Source organism: Lucilia sericata, unplaced genomic scaffold (genome assembly GCF_015586225.1).
Source record: "Lucilia sericata isolate MDLA Ls3-8-SP2 unplaced genomic scaffold, ASM1558622v1 Contig001097F_arrow, whole genome shotgun sequence".
NCBI lineage: Eukaryota > Metazoa > Arthropoda > Insecta > Diptera > Calliphoridae > Lucilia > Lucilia sericata.
This window is the reverse complement of record NW_023995071.1, coordinates 9955-24401: the sequence shown is the minus strand read 5'-3', so window position 1 is coordinate 24401 and position 14447 is coordinate 9955. Positions and strand designations below refer to the sequence as shown.

The 14447-nt window shown below is 34.1% G+C and overlaps 2 protein-coding genes across 2 annotated transcripts; both read right to left on the bottom strand.

The window, feature by feature from the left end:
* Window positions 1-315: 315 nt before the first annotated feature.
* LOC119609971 (protein mitoshell) lies at window positions 316-14046 on the bottom strand. The gene is given in 10 exon segments (XM_037965033.1): window positions 316-590; window positions 9488-9634; window positions 9691-10873; window positions 10973-11018; window positions 13098-13299; window positions 13301-13548; window positions 13603-13642; window positions 13645-13705; window positions 13935-13971; window positions 14016-14046. Coding segments are annotated over 10 exon segments (2145 nt in total). The 3' UTR covers window positions 316-440.
* Window positions 3497-8896, bottom strand: LOC119609970 (regulator of G-protein signaling loco-like). The gene has a single exon (XM_037965032.1). It carries the CDS (start codon window positions 8145-8147, stop codon window positions 3807-3809), a length of 4341 nt encoding a protein of 1446 aa, XP_037820960.1. The 5' UTR covers window positions 8148-8896; the 3' UTR covers window positions 3497-3806.
* Window positions 14047-14447: the final 401 nt, after the last annotated feature.

Genomic DNA, 14447 nt, shown 5'->3' with positions numbered 1-14447 from the left:
ACATAAACTTATTTACATAGTTTTTTTTACATAAACTTACAAATCAAATAAATTTTGCAATTTCTTTCGAAAATTTGCAAAAATAAGAAAATATACTTAATTACTTTTGTTTTTTTTTTTTTTGGCTTTAGAACAATTTTAAATAACTTTGAATTCATTTTGATTTTAAACAATAACTACTATTTAGCTTTGAATTATTCAATAAATATACGAGTTATATAATAAATGTTAAAAATAGGGTTAAAACAAATTAAAAAAAAAACAAATTTTAAAACATATATAAACCGACAATAGAATATTGTTAAAATTTAGTATTTAGAAATTTATAAAACAACAAATTAACAACAATAGTTAGATACAAAAAAAATTAAAATTAATAAAAATTATAGGATTTCTTATAAATTTTCTTATTAGTATTGTTATTAAACTATTTTTACCAACTACTTATTGGTGCAATTGTAAATTAATTCTTTGGGATCACCTTTAATATGATCGAATTGTAAATTTTCAAAAGGCGGTTCACTTAATAATTTATTAAATTCAATTTCAAAGGCCATTATTGATTTTTGCAAATTAATATCGTTATTTATCTAAGAGAAATATAGGATTTTCAAAATGTCATCAAATTTAAGTTAATATAAAAACAAACATAAATGAAAAATGTCAATACAATCAATAAATATAACATTTACTGCAACAGTGTATAAAAAAGGAATAATTTTTAATTGTATTTCAGTGTCTTGCCAGCTCTAGGTATAGACTAGACTATAGACCAGACTATAGACTAGACTATAAATTAGACTATAGACTAGGCTATAGACTAGACTATAGACTAGAATAGACTAGACTATAGACTAGACTATAGACTAGTCTATAGACTAGGACTATAGACTAGACTATAGACTAGACTATAGACTAGACTATAGACTAGACTATAGACTAGACTATGACTAGACTATAGACTAGACTATAGACTAGACTATAGACTAGACTAGACTATAGACTAGACTATAGACTAGACTATAGACTAGACTATAGACTAGACTATAGACTAGACTATAGACTAGACTATAGACTAGACTATAGACTAGACTATAGACCTAGACTAGATAGACTAGACTATAGACTAGACTAGACTATAGACTAGACTAGACTATAGACTAGACTAGACTATAGACTAGACTATAGACTAGACTATAGACTAGACTATAGACTAGACTATAGACTAATCTATAGACTAGACTATAGACTAGACTATAGACTAATCTATAGACTAGACTATAGACTAGACTATAGACTAGACTATAGACTAGACTATAGACCTAGACTAGACTATAGACTAGACTATAGACAGACTATAGACTAGACTATAGACTAGACTATAGACTAGACTATAGACTAGACTATAGACTAGACTATAGACTAGACTATAGACTAGACTATAGACTAGACTATAGACTAGACTATAGACTAGACTATAGACTAGACTATAGACTAGACTATAGACTAGACTATAGACTAGACTATAGACTAGACTATAGACTAGACTATAGACTAGACTATAGACTAGACTATAGACTAGACTATAGACTAGACTATAGACTAGACTATAGACTAGACTATAGACTAGACTATAGACTAGACTATAGACTAGACTATAGACTAGACTATAGACTAGACTATAGACTAGACTATAGACTAGACTATAGACTAGACTATAGACTAGACTATAGACTAGACATAAAAAAAAAATTAAAAATTTCAATATTTTCACAAAATATGAATATTTTTATAAAATTTATTATTTTAATAAAATTTCAAAATTTTATAAAATATTCAATATATTTCACACAAACTCAATATTTCAACAAAATTAAAATATTTTTTAAAAATATTTTCAACAATTTTTTAATATTTTACAAAATAAGACTATTCTATAGACTAGACTAAAGATAAACTATAGACCAGACTATAGACCAGACTACAGACTAGACTAGACTATACACTAGACTAGACTATACACTAGACTAGACTATAGACTAGACTATAGACTAGACTATAGACTAGACTATAGACTAGACTATAGACTAGACTATACACTAGACTATAGACTAGACTATACAGTAGACTATACACTAGACTATAGACTAGACTATAGACTAGACCATAGACTAGACTATAGACTAGACTATAGACTAGACTATAGACTAGACTATAGACTAGACTATAGGCTAGACTATAGACTAGACTATAGGCTAGACTATAGACTAGACTATAGACTAGACTATAGGCAAAACTATATAATAGACTATAGTCCGTAATATAGACAAGACTATATACTAGACTAAAGACTAGAATATAGACAAGGCAACATTGTGTACTGTAGTCTGCAATATAGACAAGACTATAGATAAGACTATAAACTAGACTATTTACAAGACTATAGACATGACTACAGACAGAACTATAGAGAACACTATATATTAGACTATGATCTAGAATATAGACAAGACTATAGTCTAGACTATAAACAAGACTATTGACAAGACTATAGGCTAGACTATAGATACGTTTATAGATTAACTATAAACTAGTCTATTGAGAAGACTATCTATAGACAAGACTGTAAACTAGACTATAGGCAATTCTATAGACAAGACCATAGTTAGGGCAATAGATTAGACTATACTCAAGACTATGGACTAGATTGCAGACAAAACTATAGTCAAGACTGCAGGCTAGACTATTATAAAGACTATTGACTGGAATATTATATAGACTATATCGTCACCTGAAACGCAAACGGCCCTACTAACTAACCAAAAATTTAAAATCGATTTTACTGTTGATTCTAATGTATTGCATCAAAACAAATATCCATACCAAAAATTGGACTCCTCCGACCATAATTATCGATTTTATTGACAAAAAACAAAAGGCCCTATCTACAAAAACATTTAAATATTAAAGGTAAAAAGTCCAATTTATCCATTTTTCTTATACGCCATTGTTAACTATCATAACAAATGATAAGTTTCTCTATTAAACAATTCGTTTATTTACTACAAATTAATTGCGTTGATAGAAACAAACTTTTTAATTTAAATAGTTTTTTTGCTTCTTCTGTAAAATTAAAGAAATTTTAGATAGGGCCGTTTGCTTTTTAGGTGACGATATTTATATTTCTTGTGACACTCTTAATGTTCAGTTACAAAATTATTCTTGATGTTTTATGTGGTTAGTTTTTTTATATTTGTAAATGGTCATGAAAAAGACATACCTTTTCAATAAAAATATTACAGTATTGTGCGAAAACTAAGCAATTATTTTATTCAAAATAATATATTTGTTATTATATTTTAATATCAAAAATTATGGAAATGGCTTTCCATATCCATATTTACGAAGAAAATGGAAAATAAATTGTTTTTGAACAACAAACTCCTATAATTAAAAACGAAACAAAAACAATACACAAATTTTTATTTTTAAAATTGGTTAATACTTTATCGAAATTTATTTTTTAAATAAAATTACACACAGAAATTTAGTTAGTTATTTTTTCATAATCTTACAACTAAAATACGCTTGAATATTTTTAAAATATGTATATAAAAAAAAGAATGTTAAGTGAAAAATACTTTTAAAAATTACAATAAATATTTACACAGAAATACATATTAAGGACATTAATAAAATATATTTAAATAATATAAAAAAAATAAAAACATTTAAATAAAATATGTTAAAACATACATTTATACATTAAATTATTTTCATTTATTTAGCATAAGGAAGTAGGCAGTTTAAACAAAACTACTGCTAGGTTGATCCAAATAGGCACAACGAGCACTGGGAGAGACTATAACATTATTCGATGATATGGCAGCTACATTGGCGTTTGTTAATTTATTGTTATTGTTAATAGTAGGCGTTGGCAATGGTGATGTTTTATTATGTTGGCTGATATTTACGCCCCAATTGGAGGGTTTTATGGGTAGTACCTTGGGTTTTGGCGGCAATGGTGGAGGTCCTTTTAAGGAGGTATTTAGATCTTCTATATCTTCTGTGGAATTTTGATCTTCTTCAATTTTCATGGGCGATATGGAGGAGGGTTTAGTTTTATTAGGGTTTATTATAGATAGACGGGGTGCTGGTTGCGGTGGCCTTTCCACTGTTGTAGTATTTATGGAATTCTCATTGTTATTCGAACTTGATGAGGAGCTATTTAAATTGTCTGTGTTTTTTAGGAATTCTGGCAATTCAAAATTGATTTCTGTTCCCCGTTGATCTTCAAGGCGAGCTAACTGGGCTCGTTTTAAATCCTCCAATAAGTCATCTTGCTTCTCGGCCACTTTTGAGGGAAATTGTTGTTTAACACCAGCTTTTATTTTCTCCTTAATAGCAAGTTTGCATTCAGCTACTGCTGCCGTGGTGACCGGTAGAGATTTCTTTGATTTAATTAAACTCATGCCGAGTATGTCTTCATTTTTCTTGCCATTGCGTATGCGTTTAAGAAAGGAGGAAGATTCTGAGTTACACTCCTCTGATTTCAAAGAACATTGATCGAGTTTTGCTGGTTTTGTGGAAACATCCTGATTTTTAACATCCATTAAGTCACTAAAAACATTATTGGTAATTTCATCTAATGCCGACTGAGCAGTTTGTAAACCATTAATGATAGAGTTTTTAGACTGAGCATAAGGTTTTCGATTTTGTATGGCTTGAGGTAAAGGTGGATATGTTTTTTTCAACACCACCTGCAAACGTTGATTATCGATGTGTGTCACCAGCTGAGTTAAGTCAACTTTCTCTTGAGTATCTTTCATTAATACCTCTACTATCTCCGGATTGATGTTGTATCTTTGTAGGATGGGTCTTACTACTTCATACAATTGTTTTTTGGGTTTGCATTTCACCGATATCACCTTTGGAGTGGGTAATTCTAATTTGAAAGCCACCCTTTGTTCGATTTCAATCTCTTTGCGTGACAGTTCTTGAGCTAGGGATTGCAGTTCAACGCCTTTTTGCGGCGGTCCCGTGATAGAAACATCGTAAAATTGATAATTGAGATTACGTTTTTCAAAAAGTCTTTCCACCAATTGTGCTACAGTTTCCTCCGACTTCAATTGTATAACCGAGGTGGAACCGTCGGGAAATTTAACACGACAAAAATTGTTATTCAATTCTCCCACCGGTATGGCCTCGATGGAAGCCAAAGACGTTTTAGAGCCATGTATCGATTGCGTTGATTTTGATATAGCATAATTTGGCGTTAATAGCGATTTTGTGGTTGGAATGGCAGCAGCATTTTCTTGGTTCGACTTTTCTATTGCTATTCTATCGCGGGATTTACTTCTGGCATGATTGGCCTTGCGGTGCCAAGGCAGTAGACTTCTACGTCGGCGCCCCTCTTCGGCGTTGCTTGCCGATTTCTTTAACTTTGATGAGGCACTTTCGGAAAAATTTGTCGTTTTAAGTAGTTCATCAAGATTTTCACCTGTGTAGGGCAAAGGTTTGCCCTTCTTTTCAGCCTGTAAACATTGCTTGTACAAATCGGACTTTAGGAAACGTTGATAACAGTCGAATTTCATTAAATTGAAAATTTGTTTTTGTGCCGGATGGAATAGATTTTTTTCGGCATTACTTAAATTCTGTTCCACCAGACTGCGTGCCTTAGAATCTACATTAACCGGTTCGAAGGAGCCATTTGACAAATGTTTGGTGTAGATAATTAAAGCTTCCGCCTGTCTTTCGGCGGGATTCTCCATATTTCTAAAACGTTCACAGGCGGTCCAAAAGTAAATATTTTCCGCGGCGTATTCTAGTTTTAAGAATTCCGCAAATGATTTGATGCCCGCCGGATCGGCTAGCAGCACTTCTATAGAAGTGCCCCAGGCGGTAGGTCCTTTAGGTAAAGGTTTTGTTAAATCGTTTGATGAATTTCCATAGTTAAGAGAATTTCGCTCCACATCACTATTTGTTAAGGAACCCGATCTACAGACCGTTGAAATTTCCGGCCTTTTATTGGTTTTAGTTTCAGGTGTTAAAGAGAATTGTAAGGTATGTTTGTCTGCTCGCGGAGTTCTTAAGGAGGTTTGAATCCAGCCCCTTTCAAAAGGTGAAGTAGTAGTGCTCACCTCAATTTTCGATAAATCCGGTGTACTGGCTAGTTTGTCGGGAGAAGACAGAACTATTTCAGCCGATTGACATGATAAATTTTGTAAACTGTTCCAAGTGTCAAATTGCAATTTTAATTGTTTCTTCTTATCTTCTAGCGATTGTGTCAGAGGCTCTTGAGAATTTTCTTCTTGACTTGTGTCTGTTTTGTTAAGGGGCTTTAAAAACTGATGCTCTTCTTCCTCTGCTGTCTGGGTAGCATGTAATGAGATATCATCCATAGAAGCGTAACATTGCTGCGGCATTGTAGTTAAAGCTTCTTGATCGTTATCATAATTTTCAGCTTCTTGTTCCAAGAGATTCAATACATCATCACATGATCGAGAGGTTAGTAGGCATCTTACTGGACTGTTGAGAATATAGGGAATTTTAGGATCGGGCATGGCTCTTACGGTTAATCGTTTATTGGCCGCCAACGAGGAAGTTGAGGCTATATCTTCTTGTATATCTTGTTGGCATATATTATGAGGCCTTTGGTGACCAACATTTAAGGCAGCATGTATGGTGGCCTGAGACCTTTGTTGGGGAAAGTCCACCACCACTATACGGTCTGTAATATTTGTACAGTCATTATTGTAGCCTATACCCGAGTCTGAATTCGAGGTGGTAGTGGAAATCTCACTATGATTGCTAGGTTGAGGCGAATGGGCGGTGGCATTGTGATGGCGTCCCCCTGCATGCAGATTGGGATCATCTGACATGGAACGTTGAGTGGCCGGTGGTATTATACGCATGGTATACATACTCCTTATAAGATTCACAACATACTCCGAGTTGTTGGGAAATTCTAGACATAAACTCGATATGGGATCTTTGGTACATTCTATACGAAATTCTTGAGCTTTGGCTAAGTGTTGAGCATGATCGCATAATTTAGTATCGACCACAAAGACATGACAAGAATTTGAAATGCTAATGTGATCAGTGTTGGAGGAATGTGTGGCCACATTTAAGGCATCTTCTTCATCATCGTTTTCTTCAGGGGGCGAGCTATAAACGGCACTTGTTACCAAACCAAAAAAACGATTTTCACTTTCTGAGGAAGAGCTCACATAGTTTAAACGCGATGAGGCATAAGTCGCCATGACATTGCCCGTATTCGAAAGCAATTTTAAACAATCGGGCAAAATTACCATTAAAACGGTGGAGGGAGTACGTTTTTCTTGCCGTAATTTGCGTATACAGGAGCGTACTGTTTGTAGTTTACTGCTATGGGAAATTTGTTTGGGCATTTCTATGGTACCCAAATAGCCCACCACTGCTCTATACTCTAAGGCAGCACTGGTTAAGGGAGCTCTTACCATGGCTCTAACATTAGCTACAGTAGAAGAAGAGCAAGCGGCCAAGCTAGGCTTAAGTTCTTCTGATAAAGGACGCTTGGTAGCTGTTACCTTAACCTCGGCACCCAAAGGCTTTTTCACCGTATTAAGAGGACATTTTTTAGAAGGTTGTGTTGTCCGGGGTAAAGGCAAAAGACTTTCATATTTTTTCATGGGAGAATTTTTCATGCGTTGCTGTTTGTTCTTGTGGTAGACATAACGTGGCCTATAAGGACCCAAGGAGGGAATGGCTGGGGAACCTGTGGCAGCATTTTCTTCATCCGTACTATCCGAGTAATAATGTTCGGCTATTTGCATGCGTATACTACCAAAGGAGTTTCCTATTAGCTGGACCACGGTTTCATGTGGCAATTTGGAAACATTAGAGCCGTTCACTGATATCAAACAATCGCCAGCCCTTAGGCCTGCCTGATCGGCCGGAGAATTTGGTATAATACATGATAAACGACAAGGTTGTTGGCCGGATATTGTAAAACCGAAACCACTATAACCACGTCTAACTTCTACTGTTCGCGTTCCATAATTGGGACGCTTTTTACGTCTTCTTTGGGTGGGTGGCTGTGTGGTAGACGAATTTGTTACCGCTGCTGCTGGTGATGTAGTATTATGTGGATGGTGATGATGCATTCTGTTTGCCAATAATGCCAGATGGCCCGTTTAATTGTATGAGAAATTCCTTTTTTTAGAAAATTATAAATATGCGGTCAGTAAACTCCTCGCGCAAGCGTAAATGTAACATGTAACGCACTCACAAACAAACCAAACTCAATTGCACAGGAAAAAAAAATGTGGAAATAGTTTTTCTCTTGAATTTTCTTTTTATACTCCAGCAGCTAGTTACGCTAGTAGTCTGTCCGTCTGTGTACACAATTTTTCATTTGCACAGGTAGCACAGCGCAGAAAAAACAAACAATCAAACAAACACATACACACGAAATTCGCTGTTTTTGGTTACAAGAAGCTTCAAAAATGCTCACGGACAGTCATCTATGTCGCTGGTGGTTGCGTTTTGTTATTGTTGTTATTATACATATATGGATGGTGTATTGGATGTTGTTATTGTATCTTATGGTATGTTGCTAATCCAGTTTATATCTCTTAACAAAAAAAATATCTGCTTCTAAGAGGGTTATTTTTTCGTAGTAATTTTTGAGGATCACTTTTACTTTTTAATTACTTTTTGATAGTTTTATTGCTGGATTTTATATTCTAACACGTTTGTTTTAGTTTATACATATAAAACTTCTTTAAAACTAATATAAAGAAAAAATAAAAAAATATGCCAACGCCTCTAAATTCTTATTTTTGTTTTAACCACACACAATTTCCATTAATAAAATCTATCTCTCTGCTATGGATAAAAAAATTGCTTTAAACTCTTCTTCTTATTGCTATAGAATTTATGCATCGCGAAACGATAACCCTGTTAATCGATCGATAGTTATCGACGAAAAAAGGTTAAGCTAAGAGAATTGATAACACGATCGGTAGAATAGGGTTAATCGAATGGGGAAATATCGCGTTTTTTTTCAATACATTTTGAAATTGTGCGATGTATAAGGAAAATTAAAAATTATGTTAACCAATAAATGTGTCAAAAATTAAAAACAATTTTGAAATTCCCAATCTTATATTTATTAATTTTTAATGTAAAAAAAAAAATTGGCAGTCAATAGTCTACAGTTTATTCTATAGTCAAGTCTATATACTAGTCAATAGTCTAGTATGTAGTATAGTCTAATAGTCTAGTCCATAGGCTAGTCTACTGTCTAGTCTATAGTCTAGCCTAGCCTTTAGTCTAGTCTGTAGTCTAGCCTATAGTGAAGTCTAAAGTCCAGTATATAGTCTAATCTATATTCTAATCTATAGTCTAGTCTAATGTAGCCTATAATCTAGTCTGTAGTACAGTCTAAGTACAGTCCATTTTAAAATTTATAATCAATTTTTAAATAGATAAAATCGCTTACCTCTAAAAACTCTTTAGCAATAAACATGATTTTCCTAACATCATGAACCACTTCGTAAATATGTTGATAACCACCGATTTGGCATTTGAAAATAATGGAACGGACATCCATAAAATCTGCTTTATGTTTGGCCACGAAATCAGGGAACTGAAATCGGGAAGAAATCACAAAATAAACATTTTTCAAAATCTCAAGTAACTTACGTAGTTTTCGGTAAATTGTATCTTAAAAAAGAAATCTGCAGTTTTCATGGCATTCAAACGCTCCATCATTATGTTGAGATTATCAATTAGATCCTTGCCCAAGGGTCGAGGTGGCCCATTGGGATCATAATCCGTAGCAAATTCACTAAGATGCTGCACCAAAACACGTAAATCATAATTTAACCAATTGGATGTAAGGTTCTGCTTGAGTTTTATGAAATCTGTAGTGGCAGCAGGATTAGCACTGTCTGTTAGCTCAATATCCATGGCTGGAGTCCAAAATTCATTGAGATGTTCATCGATATATTGTTCCAATGCAGTGTTTGCTGTAGGTGGTGTGGCAAACAAATGGCTAGCGGGAGTGGGCGGAGTACAAGTTTCTCCTGGCAGAAGAGTAGTATCCTTTTTGATAGGATTATAAGTGCCGGTTTTGAAATAAGTGCCATTTTCAGTAGCCTGACGTTGACTGCCTTCAGAGTCTTCAACCATGGTATAAATATAATTTTTATTTAAAGCGTTTTGAGTACATTTTTCTGTAGCAGAATTTAAAAAATCGAATGATTCCTCAAGCAGCGGATTGCCCGGTTGCAATATTTTAATAGGCGTATTGTTTATGTTGTTATTAAGGCCATTGCGACTAGAAGCTGCTGTTCCTGCCGTATTATCAGACTTTTGATACACATTCTTTTGGGATTGCACTAGATTATCCAAATTTACAAAGGATTTGATAAGATTTTCTATAAAATCCATGGTAGTATCTTGCCAAGCAGCAAAACTTGCTGCAAAATCTGGACTTAATGCAGATTTTACTTTATTCAAACCCTCCGGGGTGTTGTAAACATAACCCTTGATTATTATCCAAGCATTGATGACACGCGTAAAAACGAATATAAAATCTTTAACGGCCCAGGCTATACCCTGTGAGTTGATGTTGGGTAAAACTCCATCGGGACGAATTAGATCCTGTTTCATGCGTGCACAGAGACTATCAATTTTCTTGAAACACGGGCGATTGCGATGGGTATATGCCAATTTTTCGGCTATTTCACTGCCACGCAATGCTAAACGGGTGAGTTCATTAAATTTCGCCTGCGACAAGGTGATTGTACCATTGCTGCTGCCTGGTGATAGGGAATTTGTGGCATCACCACCGGCACCATTGTTAATGACAGCGGAACTATCGCTGTTGATTTATAAATGTGTACAAATAAATAATAATAAAATGTTGTTGTTGCAAATGTTTAATTTAAATTGATTTTAATAAATTGTATGAAATACTTACTCAGACGATAAAAGAACAGGAGAATTCCGCAGTGAGGTGTTTGATTCTAGAAAAAGTAAAAATATATATTTTTTTCAAATTTCTAAAAACTCAAGCTGGAAAGGGTTGCCAAGTTCCAATATTATCAATATATGGGATTACAGATATAAAATATTATGGATATATGAGATAAGTGGTGAATATGGTAAATAGTGTAATTATGATATCTAATATAAATTAGATTAGATTACCATTTGATTATGATAATCTAATCCAAATTAGTTAGAATATCATATTTACATTATGTACAGCGAAACGCTAACTAACTAACTAACTGAACTAACTAACTACCTAACTACCTAACTATACGACCTAACTACCAACTACCTAACGACCTAACTACTAACTACCTAACGACCAAGACCGAACTACCGAACTACCGAACGACCTAAAACGAACGAACGAAAAAAAAAAAAAAAAAACGACGAACGAACTAACGACTAACTAACTACGAACGAACGAACTAAAACTAACGAACGAACGAAACTAACGAACTAACTAACGACGAACGAACGAACGAACGAACGAACGAACGAACGAACGAACGAAACGAACGAACGAACGAACGAACGAACGAACGAACTAACCACAACGAACGAACGAACGAACGACGAACGAACGAACGAACCGAACGAACGAACGAACGAACGAACGAACGAAACGAACGAACGAACGAACGAACGAAACGAACGAAACGAACGAAACAAACGAACGAACGAACGAAAACGAACGAACGAACGAACGAACGAACGAACGAACGAACGAACCGAACGAACTAACGAACGAACGAACAACGAAAACGAACGAACGAACGAACGAACGAATAACGAACGAAGAAACGAACGAACGAACGAAGAACGAACGAACGAACGAACGAACAAACGAACGAACGAACGAAACGAACGAAACGAACGAACAACGAACGAACGAACGAACGAACGAACGAACGAAACGACGAACGAACGAAAAACGAACGAACGAACGAACGAAACGAACGAACGCGAACGAACGAACGAACGAACGAACGAACGACTAAACGAACGAACGAAAAACGAACTAAAACGAACGAACGAAAAACGAACGAACGAACGAACGAACGAACTAAAACGAAACGAACTAACGAACGAACGAAACGAACGAACGAACGAACGAAGAACGAACGACGAACGAAGAACTAACGAACGAACGAAAGAACAACTAAACGAACTAACGAAAACGAAACGAACTAACTAACGAACTAACTAACTAACTAACTAAACGAAAAAACTAACTAACTAACTAACTAACTAACTACTAACTAAAAACTAACTAACCGAAACTAAGAACTAAAACTAAACTAACGAACGAAACGAACCGAACTAACGAACGAACTAACTAACTAACTAACGAACTAACTAAAACACGAAAGAACTAACTAACGAACGAACTAAAAAACTAACTAACTAACGAAAAACTAACTAAACTAACAACTAATAACGAACGAACGAACTAACTAAAGAACTAACTAACTAAAAAGAACGAAACTAACGAACGAACGAACTAACGAACGAACGAACTAAACGAAACTAACGAACTAACGAACTAACTAACTAACGAACTAACTAAACGAACTAAACGAACTAACAACTAACTAACGAACGAACAACTAAGAACTAACGAAAAAAAACGAACTAACTAACGAACGAACTAACGAAAACTAACTAACTAACTAACGAACTAACTAACTACTAACTAACTAACTAACTAACTAACGAACTAAACTAACTAACTAACTAACTAACTAACAAACTAACTAACTAACTAACTAACTAACTAACTTACTAACTAACTAACTACAATTAGAAGGAATGTCAACTTCTCCTTTTTCTCACAATTCGTTTGTTTGATTTCACAACTCTTACATTTGATTTCTTATATACCCATTATTTCTAATATTAAAAATAATTTGGCAACTCTTTTTAAGGAAATAATCATTCACAATAGACGTTTTGTTTACCGCGAAAATATACGTCATTACTTCCAATACCGCCAAAGATCAGCAAGTCATATGTATTTTGTGAAAATTTTTCTTAAAGTGAACACTTACCTTTACAATCCTTGTCTATCATTTGAGCCGTGGGATTACAAAAGTTTAACAAATTAACTTTGGAAAACGTATCATTCATAGAATTAATATTAAGCGGAGTATTTTGTGAAACGCATTGCAGACCAATTTGTATATTTATCTTATTGGAGTCGTTAAGAGAATTCTGATTGGTGCTACCACTAGAGTTGTTTGAACGCAAACAACTGTTGTTGAGCGATGGGATTTTGTTGTTGCTGATTAGCTGTTGTAGTGTTAGCAGAAGAAGAACCACTGGAAGATGATGAAGCAGGCGAAACCGTGCAGGGCTGAGCATTTGAAGGTAAGCTTTGATAAATGGGCACTGCGGCATAAGGCAGAGTGCCGGCTAGAGCATAAGGTAGTGGCATGTTGTGGGCTGGCAACATGGGTGAAAGAAAAGTGGCGGTACCATAAGGCCATAAAGCATGCATTTCTATAAAGGAAGTAAAAATAGATTTTTGTAATTTTTTAATTGAAAATCGTTTACCTTGATTCATTATATTGGCTAAACGTAAACGTTCCATTGCTGTTGTTGTTGCTGTTGTAAATTAGATGCTGCAGCTGATTTCAAGGAATCCGTAAAAGGGAGACTATTACTATTCAATGAGAGTTAAGTTGAGCCGTTGGAATCCAGTTGTTAGCATTTAAATTATTAACAGAAATATTGTATTCTGTAGCACAACCGTTACCCAATATTTTACGTGCTTTTTTGAAAAGAAATAAATTGAAAAAATTGTTAGAAAATCAACGCCAACTGCTAAAAAGATTAATAATTTTCAACTGTCATCTACCTACATATGTATGTAGATTCTTCCTAACCTCAAAATTGTATATTGACAGTTGCTAGTCAAAATTTCTACAAAATAATGTATTTTTATGCAAAAACATTAAAATACTTACGTTTTTTGTGGCGCATTTGATGCTCATTCATATTCATTTAATTTTATAAAACAATACGTTAATCTGTGGTAGGAAAAGGAAATTATTTGTTGTTTGGCAAAAACAATAAATTAATGTGTTTGTTGCTATTACCAATTGGATTTGTGGGTTTTCCCTTTCCGCTTTCAATTTAAAGAAACTTTAATTAATTCTTCTTAAAATTATAAAAATATATATTACAGCGTATTATTTAATGCCAAAATAACTATTATGATAATGCTCTTAAATGTTAATTATAGAAATAAACGAAATTTAGCGCGTTTGATTGTAGAACAAATTTGTTTTATAAAAAAATTGTTTTAAAACAATATGGCGGCAAATGTCATGTTTTCTTCAGTGCATTCCAAACTGTTAGTTATTGTGAATTATTGAATGTTTCATTAATATAATAAT

Bases quoted from the DNA above. Each gene is read 5' to 3' on its own strand.
- LOC119609970 (XM_037965032.1), bottom strand. From the start codon at position 8,147: ATGCATCATCACCATCCACATAATACTACATCACCAGCAGCAGCGGTA.